This window comes from Numida meleagris, chromosome 2 (assembly GCF_002078875.1).
Source record: "Numida meleagris isolate 19003 breed g44 Domestic line chromosome 2, NumMel1.0, whole genome shotgun sequence".
NCBI classification, from domain to species: Eukaryota; Metazoa; Chordata; class Aves; order Galliformes; family Numididae; genus Numida; species Numida meleagris.
This window is the reverse complement of record NC_034410.1, coordinates 43010202-43029052: the sequence shown is the minus strand read 5'-3', so window position 1 is coordinate 43029052 and position 18851 is coordinate 43010202. Positions and strand designations below refer to the sequence as shown.

Here is an 18851-nt window from a genome sequence, read left to right as displayed (position 1 = left end):
AATATGTCAAAATTGTAAACATCATATGCACTGCTTGAACTTAGCTCTGTTAGCAGGAAATAATACAGCCAAAAAATCCTGCAGAAGCACAAAGACTCAAGCAGGAATCTGACTGTATGTTTGTATATATGGAGTATCTGAATGGTATCTTAGCATTTTGTTCACTTTGTGCAAATTGTTTTTCACAAGGTCAGGCTGAACTAAAGAAAGTTTGATTTGACTGCTGAAGCGACCCTGAACTCCTTACACAGGACACAAAGACAGGACTCGTTGACAGGTCACCTGAGCATCACTGTGGGTCTGCACAGCTAGGGACAAAACTTGCCTTGAATTCCAGAATACTATTTGTCTTTGTTTATTTATGAGAACAGAATCTAGAATGAGCCTTGTTCTCCAAACAGACACCCTCAACCGTTAAAAAATTGCAGCGATGTAAAAAGCCTTTGGTGAAATACAAGTGCTTAAGATTTAAAATATATTTTCTTTCTTTTTTTTAGATACAGCATATAAATCTCAAACATCTTCTATTAAGCAGCAATATACTCCATTTTCTTATATAGTTCCTGTGATATCTTTTTCTTTATTTTCAGCTAGAAAATGAGTGGTGGATTTGATAACATCAAATCCTGAAAATGAGGAGTTAATTGGAATGGAAGCATTACAGTCCAGAGCATTTGATTCTCTTATTAGTATCTTATCATTGAGAAGCAAAAGGATTTCTATCTAGTACCAATGGATTTGAATAGCATATGTATTATAGCTAACAACCACAATTGTTCTATGAAATGAACTTATTATCTCCATAGTCTACATGGCATTAAGATAGATCTGTTTGATAGCAACATCAATAAATTAATAAAAATAGCAAAAAGAGGAAAAAAAAGGACTAAAGTTAAATCATAGTAGATGATCATTAGGAAAGACTATCAGACTTCAAACGGCATGTAAAATGCTTCACCAATCCTTTTTTGCTTTCTTTCCAAAGAAAATTAAATTAAAAATTCCTTGAGCAGGACTCAGAGCTGCAAACAGTGCTAATAAAGAATAGAAGGTATCTGTAATTGTATGAGACAGAAGGGGATCATAATAGCATCATAACTTTTCCAGCTGTAATATCTGCAATAATCTAAAGCAGCACAATGGTCTCTGCTGGCCTCTCCCAGCTAAATAGCTGTCACCATTCCCAGATGTGGGATGCTTGAGGCTTTCAAGCTGTACGAGTTGGAGCAGCCATGTGGCTGCCTGGGTGCCCCCAGCTGCAGACTGCACCACTGGTTCAATCCCTTTCTGGAACTTGGGGCTCTCAAACTGGCATTTGTTTCCCCTCTCTGCTTTGCTATTGGGCTGAGTCCAGCAGCAGATTGTTAGTAATCCTTCTGGAACTCTCACATTTTTCATTTATTATGTTTATTGATCACGGAGCCCTTTTTGTGTCAGCAGTGTGGCACACAGACTTGCACTAAACATCACACCATTTTTCATCAAATGCCATTCTTTCTGCACTGCTGGCCCTTCTGCAGATTCTCCTCCCCACACTGGCATGATGAGAAGCAGCAGACTGGTACATAAAAAAAAATAATTATAAAATGCAGAGGTATCCTGCAGCCAACTTTACACCAGTCCATCATGCTCAGAGGGCACAGCTGAAAACAAAAGCATTCGCAAAAGTGATCCTTAAGGCTAGTTCCTTGAAGTCCACAAAGAGAACAGGGCTCTGGCTTAGATGCCTTGTGTTGCTACCTGATGAGCTCTCCCCCTTAGTGAAAAACCTTCCCCAACTAAAATAGGCCCTGGCCAACACTGCCTCCAGAGCCATGCCCAGCATGGGCTCCACGTGGTCTGGGCTGATGTTCCTCTTGTGCACGGCTCCTCGTGTGCCCAGGGAGAAGGTGAGCTGGCTGCTTTAGGTATAAAGTGGGCACAGGGTCCTACCACAGCAAAACTGTCTGCTTGTCCTTTGCTGCACTGCAGCGCCTGCTTTATCACCCCAACAGCAAGGTGCTGCCATGGTTCAATTATAAAAAAATGCTGATAGGGAAAGGTGTTGAGTCCATGACCATTGTTCCCAGGCTTAGGTCATTCTTGCATGTACAAATGATTTTGTGTCGATAAGGAATGGATGAAGGTACACCCTTTGCTGAAATTGCATATCCTTTGCCTGAATCTTCTTCTGGGGACAGGAAAGCACAGAACATCCTCTGCTGCTGATCTCCATCACATCATTTCAACATAAATAAGAAATGCTGAATGAGCTTATCTGGTACATCTGGTATGCCTGTAAGCTATGCAGGCAGCTTTTTGCTGAAAAATATGCAAAAGAACCTTCCACCTGTCAAAAGCTAACTTTTCTTTTTTATTAAAGCATAAGCAGTTTTGAGGGGACAGAAGAAAACGATTTACAGGAATGTCAGCTTTGCACCTCTCAGACCTTCAGGCTCCCCACCGTACCACAGGATGAATAGCACGGCTCTATCTGCCTTGCTTTGTGATTCAGAGCTCATGTCTATAGAGCAAGGTCACTTCAGTAGGTAATTCAGAATTTTTACAGGGAAATAAGTTACAGTACTTCAAGGGGCCACTTCCATTATCAAACGTAGACCAGACCCTAGCTCTCCACAGGGATAATGTCACATCATCTTTCCTGCTAATGGGTTGAATTTTGTCCTAAAAGTTGTGCAGAATTGTTGGAAGAGGGAGGTTGTTTCCACTCTTGTGCAAAGTTGTTACAGGACCACTCTGATGGAGTAATGAGAACCTGGTTTTGCTTTCTAGTCTAAATGTAGTATGTCTAGTTTTTATTATTATTTTCCTTGAATGGTTCTTCCTTGTTCTTGGGATTAACCAAATCAACACGTTCTTAGAAATAAATCAGTATCCTGCCACAGCCTTTATTTCTTAGTCTCAGCAGCGCTTTATGTCACCTCTCATGTAACGCACTTTGTGGTACCTCTCTGCGCTTGCTGCAGATGAATTCATCTTACAGAAATGTGACAGGAGCTGTATACTGTGTTGCAGATGTGCATTCAACCATGCCTTTACAATGAAACCTTTTCTTTCTGCTGGAAATACCTTGTCTGAAGTGTGCTATGAGCACGACCACCTTTTTCACGGCTTCATTCCACGGCTGATTCATAGTTATCCAGTGATCATCTATGATACCCAGAATTCTGTCTGCCTGAGTCATCTCTCTTCTCACCTAGAGGAGAAATTTCTCATTAACCCTGAAGTGCGCACCCTTACATTGTCTTAAATAATCAAACACTGCTTCCCTTTTACGTACCTGTAAAAGTCAAAAAGGTTTTTATATATGATTGTTGTCTTCTGTATTAGCTGTGTTCCTTCATCTTCAGATAGCACACCTACTTCATATGCCAGTGTAGTTAATGAAAATATTACCAGCAATAGTCCGAAAATTGACCCTTGAGTAACTTTTGCAGTAACTTGCTTCTTGGCTCTTCTCTTTTCTTCCCTTTCCTCTGCTCTTTTCCATCAGTCAGTTCCTTCCTACCTTTCATGTCCTCTGTTAATCTCCAACTTCTTTTGCTTCATTAATATTTTGCCATTTAGGAGTCTATCAAGAGCTTTACTAAGGTCCAAATGAGATTTACCATGTTTTCTATTTTGGAAAATCCATTATCTCATTTAGGAAAAGCTATCAGATTATTCTAGCACTATGCTCCCCTGGTAAACACAGGCTCCTTTTATCTTGTTTTCTGTTCAACTAGCAAGAATAATGTAATCATTCATTCTCGTTTAGTAATTATACTGTATGCAGAAATACAGAAAAAAAAAAAAAAACAACCTAAATCCCATTTACTTCCATGTGAGGGATATTTATATCAACATAAATTGTGTATATATACATATATATGTGCATATGCAGACAGTATATACACATTTACTTAAGTATGTATGTACAACAATTTCCAAGTTGCAATGAGCATTTTGGTATAAAGTAGTATTTTAACTTTTCCACAAAATAAAGATTTTTTTTTTTGCTCATTAATTTTAAGACTTTGAGATATTTTCATCCTGTTCTACTGCAGTCCTTCCTGGAACCAGCTAACAGCTGAAAAGACAACCCTGGTGTGCAGGATGATTTTATCCAGCACTCAGATTGTTTCCTGCTGTCAGATATCATTAGAAAGTTTAAGTGCAGTCTAGATGTTGGATAATTGCTATGATGAAATTTGGCCACCAGTGTAAAAAGCAGGTTATATTGTTGTAGTGAATGGAAAGTGTCCATTCTCCACCTATTTTAAAATGAGGCCTGGTCCTTAACAAAAGAAACATCATCACACAACAAGGGGTTCATTAACGCACGTCTTCCCGTTTACTCTTTCTCCTCTGATGTGGTAGCACACTGTTGTAAAACACACTTTTACTGTGAAAGAGGGTGGTAAGGGCCGGGACAGCCCGACAGTTTCCCTGCCAACCCAAAGGGACAGTTTCATCATTTTCCTCCTGCTCCATTCACATCCCTACACCGCTCTCAACTGGATGATCCCTGGCTTTGTCCTGGCTCTGGCACTCATTGAGCCCTTTGCCAAGTCAATTCACCTCCCCGATACAACAGGCAACCATTTGCTTTCCCTGCTGTCCTACTCTTCAGCCAGTCTCCAAAAATTACACTCCTATGTGTAATAAAGAGAAGGTAATCGTCCCAGATGCATCTGAGTTGTGGACAAGTTAGTGACAGTATATCACCACTAGCAGAGTCCACTAGTTCACCAGGACAATTCAGAACTTTAACAGTCTTTAAAACAGCCTGGTGGATTTTTTTTTTTTTTCAGATTAAAAGTAAGAAACATTGAGCTCTGAATGCTGCAGAATGTTGCTCATCACTGTGTCTAGCTAGCTTTGAACGACAACAAAATTGTGCCAGTGAATTAGAAGATGGCCAAGATGAATAAACAGCATGGATTACTTTGCTTGAAAATTGGATTGTTGATGAAGGGAAAAAAAACAACCAAAAGTGCATTGATTTTGCAAACTTCTCCTCACCTACAGGCACACACTTAACTTGTGAGCTTTAGTCAGAATAGGTAAAAAGCTGACTGTCAGAGATACTGGTCTGAATAAGCAGGATGTGCATTTTGGGTTCAACGCATCCCCTTGCAGACACCCACCACGATATACGTGCTGGACAAAATGCGCTCAGAATGAGGCTCACCTAGGACTTAAATAGGACCCAGACCCATGTCTGGGGCCAACATCTGCTTTTCAAAGCAATGCTGGTAAATAGGATTCCACTAAGCCTTGACCTTGCACATTTTCAAAGTCCTTCTGTGTCACTCCATGACAGAATGAGTGGCACTCAGACAGGCCCAGGTTCACGGATCTTCCAACTAGATGGGAGCATCCTGATCATTAAGCACAGTCCCCTGGATGGGAGGAGCATATTTACTTGTTAATTAGCGAATCCCTTTTTTCATTTATGCATTGTGTAAGTTACCCATCTTGAAAATCAAGAGATGATGAACCTGTGTTGATTTAAATGCTTTGCATGACAAGAACCTCCTTCATCACTGAGGCCAGTCTCCCACCACAGCGAGCACCAACCATATCACACAATACTTTTATGAACAGATTAAGCTCCACCTCTAGTAATGTGTCTTACCCAAATCCATTCCCTTCTATCCTGAAAGTATAACTCTACCTTGCTATATTTCTCAAGAGTTTATTCTTCCATTACTACAATATTTGAGTGCTCTTTAAATAAACTCTATTGGAAAAATGAAGGTTCTATTTATTTATCTTAAAGGAGTCATTTGGAATTCTTTCCCTTGAGATCTGGGCTCAGATGGGGAACAGGGTTTTGAAAGAAGGTTGTTTTTTTTTTTCCTTTATATTATTTAGTCTATTAATTTCTTGTTTTTTTTTTTTTTTAATATTCTTTAGTGCTACTCTTTACACTTCTGCAAACCAGTCACCTGTGTTTGTTATCTGACCTTATGCTTTAAAGCAAAAACTCAAAATACATGTATATGTTAATAAAGGGAAAATGAAATTCATAAGTGAAAGCTATTCTAAAGGAGTCTAATGGAAAAAAAAAAAAAAACAAGAAGCAAACTAATTACGTGAAATGAGGCTGGATTTGAAGTATGTAGGCAATAAAAATTATTTTTTACTCCAAATGCTGCCTTTAAATCCTCTTTTTGTAGGAGGCTGGAAAAATACCAGGAATATTTTTGATACTGGAGCAAAAGAGCAATGCCAGGAAACAAAAACGTCAACTCTGGTAACTTATACAGTAATGTGGGAAGCGTGTCTATTTAAGTGACAAACAACTGGGGCACTTCTGCAGATTCCTCATACAGGAACTAATGAATTATCTAATGACTAAATTATCTCCGTGCTTTGTGTTGATTAATAAAAATGATAACAAACAAGGCAGTGCAAAGGCTATGTAGTTCCAGCATGAAAAAAGAAAACATAAGAATACCAGCCTTAAGGAAAATAACTTACTATCAAGGTTGGCATAAAGGCAAATACTAATGTCATTGTATCACTAATTTCTCGTAATGAAAGGAGTCTGTGCAAACAGCCCAGATTAACAAGTAAACCCAAGGTTTTGTTTGGGAAGGTGGGGATAATGGGAGAGTGGGTAGGTCCCCTGTTTGGAAAAAAGTCTGAGGATCTCTTGTATTCATTACATTGCAGTACATCCTACTATTTGAAGGCTTCATAGTTCGATATTCTGGCTTGAGTCCCTGGCACATCTGGACACTTGAATGTAGCAAAGTACTTGGTATAAACTCTGCAACTGCATGTATTCAACTCATGTACACAGAAATTAAAGAACAAAGCAGAGGTACAGTAGCTTCTAAACCCTCTGTAATCTTCAGTGGTATCTCAAGCCCTCTCTCATTTAAAAAGCATCATTGCCTCAGTCTTTTTCCCTGACTCTTTTTGTGTTCGTCTTGCACATAGCAGGTGAATTATTCCATTTTCACAACTTGGCTAACCTTCCATCCATCAGAACATGCAGATAGGGCACAGAAGACAGAAAAGGCTTACCAGCTGTTGGTTGGTGAACAAAATATATGCTAAAAAAGGTAGGAGAAGTTAGTATCAGCATTTGGAGGAAAGCTTTAATGTGTGTTCAGCTTTTCTCCTTGGACCATGTGTCATTTCTTGAACTTCTCAATGACACTGAATTTCAGTAGTAACTTTTAAAATGGTGATACCAAACAGTTAGTGCTTAGCAGATTGGGAACTCTACTAATCTTATCATGACTAAATCAATGAGCAAGCCCAAATGCCAAATAACAGCATATATCTGCATGTGTTTTTTATCTTCCTGGATTATCATGCTACTCAAAATAGCTTTGCTCTTCTTTCTTTCTGTGCCTGTTTTTGATTGGTCTCAGTTTACCTCACTTCTTTTTAATTTGTTTACAGACAATCATGCTTCTTATTTAGCTTCATCTGATACTGGCTACCTTCCTCTCTATCAGAATCCACATGCAGCAGAATGAGCTTCAGTAAAATCAATGGGAAAGTGACAAAAATGAAAAGGTCAGCATATACTTGGAGTAAGGTCCCAGTAGTATCTACTGCTGACAGAAGTCATCTTCAATCTGTCCTGAAATAATACACAACTGAAATTTGTGCTGAATGTCTTTTGCTTGTTTTTCATAGAATCATAGAATGGCTTGTGTTGGAAAGGACCTTAAACATCATCTACTTCCAATCTCCAGCTAATCAGCATCATACCACCAACCCCTCCCAGAAGGAAATAAGGAATAATCGAAAATGATATCCATTCCTTCCTTTTCTCCAGTTTATTTTTTCTTAAATAGTGGATGCCCAGTGACACATATAGCCAGGCCTAGACACAATATTGTGGTTCTAAGGGAACGTCTATCCATTTACAAACCCCTCCAGCAGTACCTACTTTAGCAGCACATACATTTCAGCAGTATTACAATGAACGTCTGACCTTGACCCGCATCCACTTTGAGTTGCTGCATAATTTGGCGGACACAGAAGTGCTTGAGGCTCCACATGGGCCCAGACCTAAGTGCTCCCAAGGTATGGTAGGTCTGCATTTGTGTCTAACATCCGTCTAACTTCCTTGGAGACATTTAAGATTGCAATTAATTTAGTATTCATCTAAACAGATTATCCTTAGCTTCAAGCAAATGAAATCTATAAGCAGATTGTGAGGATGAGAAAGCAATTTTTTAGTGAGATGAATGGATTAAAAAAATAAGACAAAGGTCTGACTACTCAATCACCTATAATCTTGATGGCAGGCCTTGAGAAATATAGGTCAATATGTTTAATGTTTGATATTTTATTTTAACAGTCCAGAAATTTAGATAACTCTAAATTTGAGAGCAATCAGACTTCCAAAATGTTTTTAAGATAAGATAAAATAATTCTCTCATATTTTGCCACCTCCATTCAGTATGATCTCTACCATATTGTGTCCCAGGTTGAGGTGAGAGGTGCTATATGCACAAAGTAAAGAGGACTGCATTTATAAGCAAGGACTGCCAGCTCTTTTGTGGTAGTTCCTTTCTCTTTGGAACTGGGAATCAGCCTCAGCTGAATCCAGCAGAGATCACAAACCAGACATGTTTACTGTCATAGTTCACAGCCCAGCATATGAGTGAGAATTAAATTCAGCAGTGTTTCATCTTGATAGGCCAGGCACAGGCTCGGTTCGCTGCTCACTCATCTCTGCGTTTAACAGCCAGTAACCCCTGGCAGAGGGCAGGGCAGAGAACCGGGGACTTGAGCTCTTGAATTAACCCACATGAATCAGGAGAGCTTGGGGATCAGGGACGAACTTCTCAAGTCTCACACGCTGCATAAATAAACAAGGAGCCAATCCCTGAATGAACTGAGCCAACTTCAGGCATCAAACTGACAAAATCCACTTGGATCCTATCTAGATAGGTGTGCAGAAAATCATCCCTCAACATGCAAACATGTTCCTGCTGCTCACAAGATCCTGGCTCAAGGTCTCAGATGAGGACTGAACTGCGTCTGTCCCCTACATCCCAAAATTATGCATACGGCTCTGGTGGAGCTGCAGTAGTTTATAAGCAGTGCAAGTATCAGAGCTGTGCTCAGTTCATTTTTGAGGCAAAAAGGTTACAGCATAAACATATTTGACAGGTACACACAACCAAGCAGAAAGTTTATTCGGTAAACACGTATGTTTAGTCACATAAGGCTCTAGCTCTAGCAGACAAGAGGCTTCACCTTAGTGTAGGCATCGCACTGCACAAACAGAATGCGTTGATTTAAACTCCAGTAGAAAAACAGTGGTCTTGGTTTAAAAATGGTTAAATGGTTTAAAAATTTAAAGAATCAATTGCTGCCAGAAGCAAAAGGGCAAAATCTGCAGAAAATAAACAAACAAAATTTCTTGTTCCTTGGACAAGGAAATGACAAGCAACTTGCACTAATTAAAAACAACTCTGAACTGTACAGCGTTGACAACCGGTTAAGATGTTTTCCAGCCAGAGGTAGAATTCATTACACTGCTCTAAATTGTCTTTATTGACTTCTGCTTTATTTTTTTTCTCATTAGACAAAAAAAAAAGGAAAAAAAAGGAAAAAAAAAGAAAAGAAACAACACCCCCTGCGGCACTAGAACGTCCCTTCCAATGCAGCAGCATCCAACAGCAACACAACCACCACACCCTACACCTTTAAACCGCCGCCCTCGCCCGGCAGCGTGGAACAGGCACGCCTTAGCCCCGCCCCACACACCCGTGACAGCCGCTCTGCGCGTGCGCAAAAGGCGGCGCAGGCGCAGAGCCGCCCGGCTGCTCCCCACCCCCCAGCCCCCCTCCTACCCCAAGATGGCGGCGCCCAGGGTGGGAGGCAGCAGCTGAGGCGTGCGAGGTGCGGCGCGCAGGTAACTGTCCCCCGCCTCCCGCCAGCTCAGCGCCTCCAACCTCCGCCCGACCCCCTCTCTGTACCCTCAGCGCCTCAATTGCCATCTCCCTCAGCCTCCCCGCTGCGATGCCAGTTCTCCGAGGCTCCCTTGTCTGTCTGCTACAGCATCATTCCAATGCGAAATCTTGAGCTGCGTTCCTTTGCATTCTATCAGTCCAGCCTCATGCTCTTTTCAAACTACTGGAGTGTGAGATATGTGGCCTGCAGCCTGTTCCTTCCTGTGGGCAGGGGTGTCTGTACCTGCGGGACCATTCTTATCCTGTCCTGTACACTTACGTCTGGAAAGGCCACGCTGTATTTACACTGCTTGTGTTTTGTCCTGTGTCCTACAAGGTGTAATGTGTGCATGAGGGGGCTTGGGGAGACCCCAGCCCTCATCTCAGCACTGAAAGTGGCTACTGGAAGGAAGGACAAAGCTTCTTTCTCTTCGAAGTAATAGGAATAATAAAGAAAGAAGGAATACAATTTACAGTAAAGTAGGAAAGTACTAAAAAGTTCTTGCTGATTTTGTGTTGCATGTATAACTGTCATCACACCTTAGAAGGGAAGAAATGAAGTGGCTTCTGAGTAACTCATACGCAACTGTGTGTGGAATCCCAAGTCCAGCTCTGGATTCGTTATTACAATTGAGAAAGATTTTAGAGATTTAGCATGAAAAGAGTTCAAGGCATTGCCGTGACTTTAGTAACTAAAGAGTATTTAAAAGAGACTGCTCGTTAAGGAGCAGAGAAAAGTGCAGTTCTGGAGACAGGCAATGAGGTGGGCAGGGAAGGCATGTGTATGCATATGTGATGTACACTAAAGAAGTATAATGTGTAATGGGGGGGAAATATAAACGTTGGTTTATTTAGGGTGGTTCTTTTTAATGCCATATTTTCTACTGTAGAAAAAAAATCTGGTAGAATCAGTAAATATTTTATATCAGAATTAGATATTTTGTATCAGCAGGGGCAGGGAGATGATCATCCTTCTGTACTCGGCACTGGTGAGGCTACACCTTGAGTATTGTGTTCAGTTTTGGGCCCCTGACTACAAGAAAAACATCAGTGCCCTTGAACATGTCCAGAGAATGATAATGCACTGGCACAGGCTGCCCAGAGAGGTGGTGCAGTCACTGTCCCCAGAGGTGTTGAAGAACCGTGTGGATGTGGCACTGAGCGACGTGGTCAGTGGGCATGGTGGGGGTGGATTGGCAGTTGGACTAGGTGATCTTAGTGGACTTCTCCAACCTTAATGATTTTATGATTCTGTATCTTATTGAAACTAATCATGAGCTTGGACGCTATTTGATCTCTTTCACATCTGAGTAATTTTTATTTTGGAACATTCATTCTGAAGCACATGGGGAGTTCTTTTAATTGGGTTTTCAGTTGACGGAGAATAGATATCTCCAGAACCAATCTTTCTTACCTTATTAAATCAGACCTGTTCTGAATTGTATGTTTCCCAGGTAGTTCTAGCAGGAACTATATACTGACAAGGAAGCCCTTAGTACAACACTGAATTTAGAATACCTAGCTGAAATCTACTAATTATAGTAACCCTCCCCCATCTATTTTCTTTGATGACAAATTCAGGAGTTTTACAGAATAATTTCATCCAGCTTCCTCTTTTCCCTACGTTCATTCTAAATGATTACTAACACTGTTAGCCCACTTCTGTTCAGTCAGCTGAGTTCCTTGGGTCTTCAGTGACTAATGCTGTGTCTACGGGAGTATAATTTAAATGCATGGGAATAAAATGCAAATGGAAAACAGCAAAGTAATCTAAATTGAGCAAAAACATGTTTCAGAGCTACCAAATTTCTGTATAATCTTAATAACCTCTGAAATACTGCTGTTTGTTGGAGACTGAACTATGTATTTTTATCTTTTTCAGAATGGACACCATAGTATTAAGAATGCAGTCAGTTTGTCAGGGAGTTGGTGGCAGTTCCATGTGTTTGAACAGACACCTGAATGGCTTCTTGGCACTCATTAAATGGCAGAGGAGTCCAGTTCCTGCTTGTATCAGAACTATTTACAGCGAGACGGGGAGATGGGAGAAAAACTATGGGCTGGAGACAAGGAGAAGAGTGGAAAATTGGTGGTTCCCAAGAATAAAGGAGCAGTTCTGCAGAATTTCGGAAACAGATGTAAGCATTGTGAGAAATTTGGAAATTATATTTGGTATTTTTGTTTCCTTAAAATGAAATTAATTCAAAAATATTTAATACAATTAACTTACAATGATAAGATGTATATTATAGTTGAGAGGGGAATATTTTTATATAATAGTAGATTATTAAAATCAAATATTGCAGTAGATGGAAAAAAAGGAAGAACATGGTGTTCAGCAGAGTATGAGCTCGTAAATGTACAGTGTTTACTCAATTATTTCTTCCAATTTTATATCACATTCAGAAATTAATTATTAAAAGTATGAAAAGAAACATTTTTTACTTTCATAACTTTTTAAAGTAATGTTCTCTGTGGTTATGACAAAAGCTATTATGCTAGGCACTGTGACCACTATAATCTCTGTTGCAGAAAGTTGATTTTTTAAACAACGTGTTCTGTTTTACAGTGTGTTAGGAGAAATGAGTAATTTACAGAAAAAAAAAAACCATTCCCATGGAATAAAAGATGTCAAAACAACTGTAACCTCTGCATCTGATTCTTTGATTTCTCAGTTATGCTCAGTCACATAGAGATCAAAACATTTTTTTGGCGCTTCTTGTTTGCTTGTTCTTCTCTCCTAAAATGTGCCCCTTCTCCAGCAAAAACATCAGTGCTATCCAACTGTCAAAGAGAGGGAGAGGACTTGCTTTTTCAGACAAAGATAGTGGGTATGCATACATCTAGCAGAGAAGGCATTAACTTAAGCCTTTTTCCTTTTATTAGATGATAACACATGTATATGTGTTTTCCTTTTATTAGATGATAACACATGTATATGTAGATAGCTTATACATACAATATGTATGCTAAGTTCTGAAAGGCATTTTAAAGTACGTATTTGTTTTGTCCTGTCCGTTGAATTAAAAAATCTCTTATTAAGAGACAATATACTAAATATGAATATAGAGTTCAAAATAGTAAATACCCATCTTCTTTTCCTGTTGTTTGCATTGTTACTATAAGAAAAATAATGCAATAGCTTGTCAAGCATGTATCAAAGATAAATTCAATGGTAATCAAAACGTTTTAGGAATAATTTATGGGAGATACAGTGTTTGATTTCCTCTTTGTAACTTTTGTCAGTTCACTCAAACCTACCTAAATTAAATTTCAGGGTACTACTTTAAGACTACTTTGTATCCGAGTGTAGGAGTAGCTGAAGAGTTTAACTCCAGTGGATGTTTGTGCAATTACAAGTGAGATAGTTTCTCAGTACACAAACCTGGCCACGCGTGAGCTCCGTGTTCATTGTAAATACAATGTAAAACACTTAATGAAACTTTAGAGAATTGCGTTATCTGTCATTTTCTTTAATGGACTGGAAGCATTAGGAGTATGTAGGTAATGCCATACCACTGCTATAGTACAGGATGATGATATATTAAGCTGCTGTCAGTATATCTTTAGTTGAGTAAAAGTTTATTAAAAATGTGATTTTCAAGTGCCATATAACAATATGAATTGATGACGTGGCAGCAAAGTCTGGTAAAACATCTCTGTTTACAGGCCCAAAGAATTTGATCCTAGGACTTTTCTTAAGGATCTGAATTTTGTTTCTTCTCGTGGTATTTTGTAGTTTGTAATGTATGCATATATTTATTCCAGGGAAATGCTAACTTGTGGCCAAAACTTTCTAACAATTCCTTTCTAGAGATCAAGACCAAAATTTTATGTGCTTTCTATGTTCCCATATCCTTCTGGAAAACTTCACATGGGTCATGTTCGTGTCTACACCATCAGTGATACTGTTGCTCGGTTCCAGAAAATGAGAGGAATGCAGGTAAGAAAGGATCTGGAGTAGGATTGGTTTTTGTTTCCTGTTTGTTTGTTTTCAGTTTTGTTTTGCTTTCTGAATGTGTTAGTATAATTGGAGTTAGTATTTTCCAAAATCTACGAAGGTGAAGATTTAGTTGGAATACATGCTACGGATGCACAGGTGGTGACTTTTGGACTTCTGAATATTGAAATTTGAGACTTTTTTAAAAGATGTGGTCTTCAGAGCTCACTGTTGCTAACTGATCTTTAGAAACTATCTCTAATGGTGTAGCTGATGCTGTTATCTGTTGGCATATGGCACTGTGTCAGTGAGATGTGTGGGCCTCACTGCTGCTATGAGAGAAGACTGAAGGCCCAAATGAAATCTATGCGGAAAGTTGAGGGAGAAAAAGTTCATATCCTGTAGCTGACAACATAAAACTGAGAAGCCTCAGAAGTCAACACCTTTCACATCTCTGCTCCCCTCATCCCTCCCTCCTTCCCTTATCTCTGAGCAGTGAGCAGAAGCTGTAGTTGGGAGCTCGGTCCCTGCAGCCTATGGATGGGATCCTGGTTGGTGTTCTGCTGTGAAGTCTGGTGGGGAAAATTTGAAAGATTTTGGTAGAATTGAGGCCTGAATGACAAATATGTTATGGGGAGAGGAAATGATTTGTAGGGGGAATTTGTTAAGAATGTGGAAAGAGGAACGTGGAGAGGGAATATCCTATTTTGAAGCAGGGAAAAAAAGAACAGAAATGACTTTAGGCAAGAATCTGAGCCTCAGAAAGGAGTGCATGAGAGAAAAGATCAGTAAAACAGGAATTGAAACTGCAGAGTGCAACTGAAGGTGAAATGGAGAAATAAATGTTAGTTGTTGGTTGTGCTACTAAGTGCAATCTCCTTGCTAGAAACAATGCAGAAATGCATGGATTTACTGCAGTCCATGAGGCTCTTAAGATATTGTCACTGAATTACTCAGTGTGTTGCCTTTCCAAATACTGTGCATTTGATGCCAGTGATGAACATACCGTGCACTGAATATGTCCTTTCTTACAGAAACGCTTTCTCATGCTTTTAAAATTACAGGAAAGAGGAATAAATAACACAGACTTTTAAAGAGGAGAAGAAAACCGATGTCTGTTTTAATAGTAATTTGCCCTAACTTCTCTGAATGACTAAAATTCAGATCTCATTTAAAAAAATTTAGTCAACTGGCACCTTGATGAGACCTTAGATCAAGACCACTGAACATGCCATTTCAGAACATAAATCATCTCTCAGCAGTAATGGCAGAGATATCAGCTAATTTTCTGTTCAGGAAGATGAGAACATGCTTCTTCTTGCACTAGCTAAAGTAAAAAGAATGACTTCAGCGTACTGGAGTGCCTGTAGAACATGTTGGATTTCTATTAAAAGTTGTATCTTCCATTGCATTAACTACTTGGAGCATCTGTTTATGATTAGGCTATGAGTAGAGGTGGGCAAGCAAGGAACACAGCCCTCAGGTGCTATCAGGAAACATTTAAGGTCTCTCAGATGATTTCTTTGTGTGTTGGACTAAGAACTGTTGTGCTAGTGGTGCACATTAACTTGCTGAGACATACTTAGCCTAAAAACTTTTTTTAATTTATTAGTCATGCTAATTTCTCCATCAATAGCTTTAGTGTTCATAACTTATTTTCATCGCACTGTTGATTTATCGGCCTTTAGGTGTTTTCTCTGGATGCTTTCACAGTTGTCCAGTCTGTTAAAGATTTCCAATGTGATGGTTATTGGCCATGACATAGTTGTCTTATCAGATACAAAATGTGATATGCCCAATAAAAATAGTTTTCCCTGTGTTCACGGAATTACTGAAATTCTTCTGTACACAAAAAGAAAACTTCAAAATGATGCGCACTCATATTTTTTTTAAGTAATCATATTGATTTTTTTTTTATTGCTGGAAGTCCAGTGTTAGTATTGCATATTTAAAGGTGAGTGACTGCTGATTTTTACACAGCAAATGTTTGTTAAACAATAAAGAGTGATGAGCAGTTACTATGAAACACATAGGTGGAAACGTTCAGACTCACAGTTCCCAAGGAAAACTTCAGACTAAAGCGCCTTATTTGTTGTCTAGCAAATAGCAAGGGAAGATAGCAGGGAAGGAATGTTATTTCTACATTACTTTATATGGCTGAGCAAGACACTAATGTATGTTGAATAAGATGGGTTTTTTTAGAGAATGCTTTCATGAGAGAATAGTAAATTTCTTTCATATTGATTTAATCTGAACAGGCAAGGAATTGGCTTTTTGGACATAATACTTAAGTAAGGGTAAGTTTGAATGCCTTTGCAACTGGTTTAGACTTCCTTTAGTAAATTGGAACCATTCCTTGGAATGTGTTTGTGGAATTTCTTCATACTAGTGGTAGTTTGATATCTTAGCTGGGAAGAGGTTCCATCGTTCAGTGCTGTATTCAGTTTTTAAAAAATGGAACATTAGTATTTCTTTTTCCTGGCAGGATAGAATCTGTTTTTGTTTCAGTTAAAATAGACGGGTGATACACACTCCAAGCTGCCAGAAAGCTGTACTTCACCAACTTGTGAAGTGGGAAAATTATTTTTTTTGCACTTTTTTCCTCCATTTTTGTGATAAACATTGCTTCCGCATAAAGCCATAGATGATGTTAGTGACAAACAACACTGAAAATGGGCAATCAAACAGAGCACCTAATGAGCAGCAGCCTTATCTGCGATACATGAATGCTAGTGATTTATTAAGTGGCGTGCAGGGGTGGGATTTAATGCAAATGTAACATCACAATAGGCAATCACTTCTTCAATGTCCTGATGAGTGATGAGCTTTGCAGTGTTTTCTGCGGGAGCTGCAGGAACATGTCTGTGGCAGCACTGAGGTAGTCAGCAGCGCTGTTCCTTTGGGGTCAGCATGTTGCATTGTGCCAATGGGTGCTGAAGTCCTGTTTGTTTTACCTACCAGTGAAGCACTATCTCAAATGCCCGTGGGCAGTGTGCGGAAAGCAGACTCCTCTGTGCATTTGGATTAGGATGCCGGGTAAATACTTAGTAGAGTACATCTGTTAGAAGATGACTTGTTTACGTTGTAATTACTGAAGGTGAAGTTTGGAGACTTCATGCAGGAGCTGTAAACAGTAAGGGTGACTTAGCATGAATGCAGTGAGCCACGCTATTTCCAAAAAATATCTTACATATTTTGATTTACAATTTCATATCTGTTAATAAACAAATATGGAGCTAAAATATGGTTTTGTTTTCTCTGTGAGCATACATGTGTGTTGTGAAGTCAAAAGCAAGGGTTTTGTAAGAAGATAAGAGAGTTCCTATTCATTTGTTGAGAGTGCCAAGTACAAATTATGGATAGTCATGGTGATTTTCACCATGGCAGGTATTTCCAGTCAGCCACTGCTCAGGGAATAAGTATTTACCATTACTTTATCATGCTATCATTATCATGTCTTTGATAAATTCCAAAGTGGATAATTTTTGCCTCTCAGAGGATTGAAGATAATTTTCTGAGCAGTCAGTAAGCAGAGTGATTCAGCTCAATAGTTCCTGTGATATCTTTTTAATAAAATTCTGAATTGAAATTGATACCACCGTGAGGCTCTCATATGAGTTGTACAGAGATGAGAATGGTCGTTGGACAATTCTGGTGAAATTCTTGTACACTGTGATTGGATTTCATCATTTATACTCATACTGCTCCAGAGAGATGAGATTGGGATATTTTCAGTTATATTTCCACAATATCCCCAAATGACCTAAGGAACATTTTCTTTTTATCCAGGACATCTTTTTTTAAATTGGATGTATTTTCATTAGTTGTTTTCCTTTCCAGCAGTGAATCTTAATACTCTTGAAATTGCAAAAGTGAACGGAGAGGCAAGTTTAATTAAAACTTCATAATGAATTCATCAGTAGGATATGTTATTTCAATCCATTCCCATTTTCCAGTCAACATTAGCTGTTATTCTACCCCACTTTTTGTGAGGCCATTGGTGAAATTACTTTCTGTGGTAAAAATCACGTGGAAAGTATAACAGATATCCTATGTGAACTGAGCCTTATTTAAGTTTCACAAATACTGAAGATGTTAATTAGCTCACTCTATTTCATTTTGAAAGAAAGAGGGAGAAAATGAGATGCTAGCTTAAATGCAGTTACGTTAGACAAGAATGTGAGAGATTATGGAGGAGAGGGACACATTTGTTTTCAAAATGTTAGAGATAGTGTGTGGACATGGAGTAATTGTTAGTATTTTGTATCTTCTGGGAATGAGAAATAAATGAGAGCATTATGTAAGCGGAGTTACTATGTTTTGATTAAAATCTGTGTGGGTTTATTTATTTTTTAATTTGAAAGTGCCTTATCAAAATGCTAGTGTGCAGCATTGTTACTGCAAAGAATCACCGAAATACTTCTTTCTAGACTGTGCACACTACTCAGATTCATTATTTTAATCTATTTCCAGGAGTTCCCCATCTCTTTGTTCTTTTTCCTGGTAGTTTTTAGCTGTTGTCATCAAAGAATCATAGAATCATTTGAGTTGGAAGGGACCTTTAAAGGTCATCTAAATCTAGATCAGGTTGCTCCGAGGCTGGTCCAGCCTGACCTTCAATGTCTCCAGGTCTGGGGCATCGACCACAGCTCTGAGCAACCTGTTCCTGTGCTTCACCAGCCTTATGGTAAGAAGCTTTTTCCTTATATCCAGTCTAAATCTCCCCTCTTTTAGATTGAAACTGTTTCCCCTTGTCCTGTCAAAACAGACCCTCTTAAAGGGTCTGTCCCCTTCCTTCTGTCCCACTTCACGTACCAAAAGGCTGCTCTCAGGTCTTCCCAGAGCCTTCTCTTGTCCAGGCTGAACAGCCCTCAGCCTGGCCTCATAGGAGAGGATAGAGAAATTCAAGTTTTTATAAAAGTTTATAAACTCTAAAACGGTCCACAATGCATATGCAAAAAGTAATTCTCGGGCAGTCCTATGGCTCAGTATCT

The 18851-nt window shown here is 39.2% G+C and overlaps 1 protein-coding gene across 1 annotated transcript in view; it reads left to right on the top strand.

Moving 5' to 3' along the window:
- Positions 9746 to 18851, top strand: part of LARS2 (leucyl-tRNA synthetase 2, mitochondrial) — a 93136-nt gene continuing 84030 nt past the window's right edge. Inside the window, exons 1-3 of the mRNA XM_021386851.1 lie at positions 9746 to 9880; positions 11800 to 12055; positions 13732 to 13860. Of these exons, the coding sequence (XP_021242526.1) occupies positions 11801 to 12055; positions 13732 to 13860 (384 nt within the window). The 5' untranslated portion in view covers positions 9746 to 9880; position 11800. The remainder of the gene's footprint in view (positions 9881 to 11799; positions 12056 to 13731; positions 13861 to 18851) is intronic.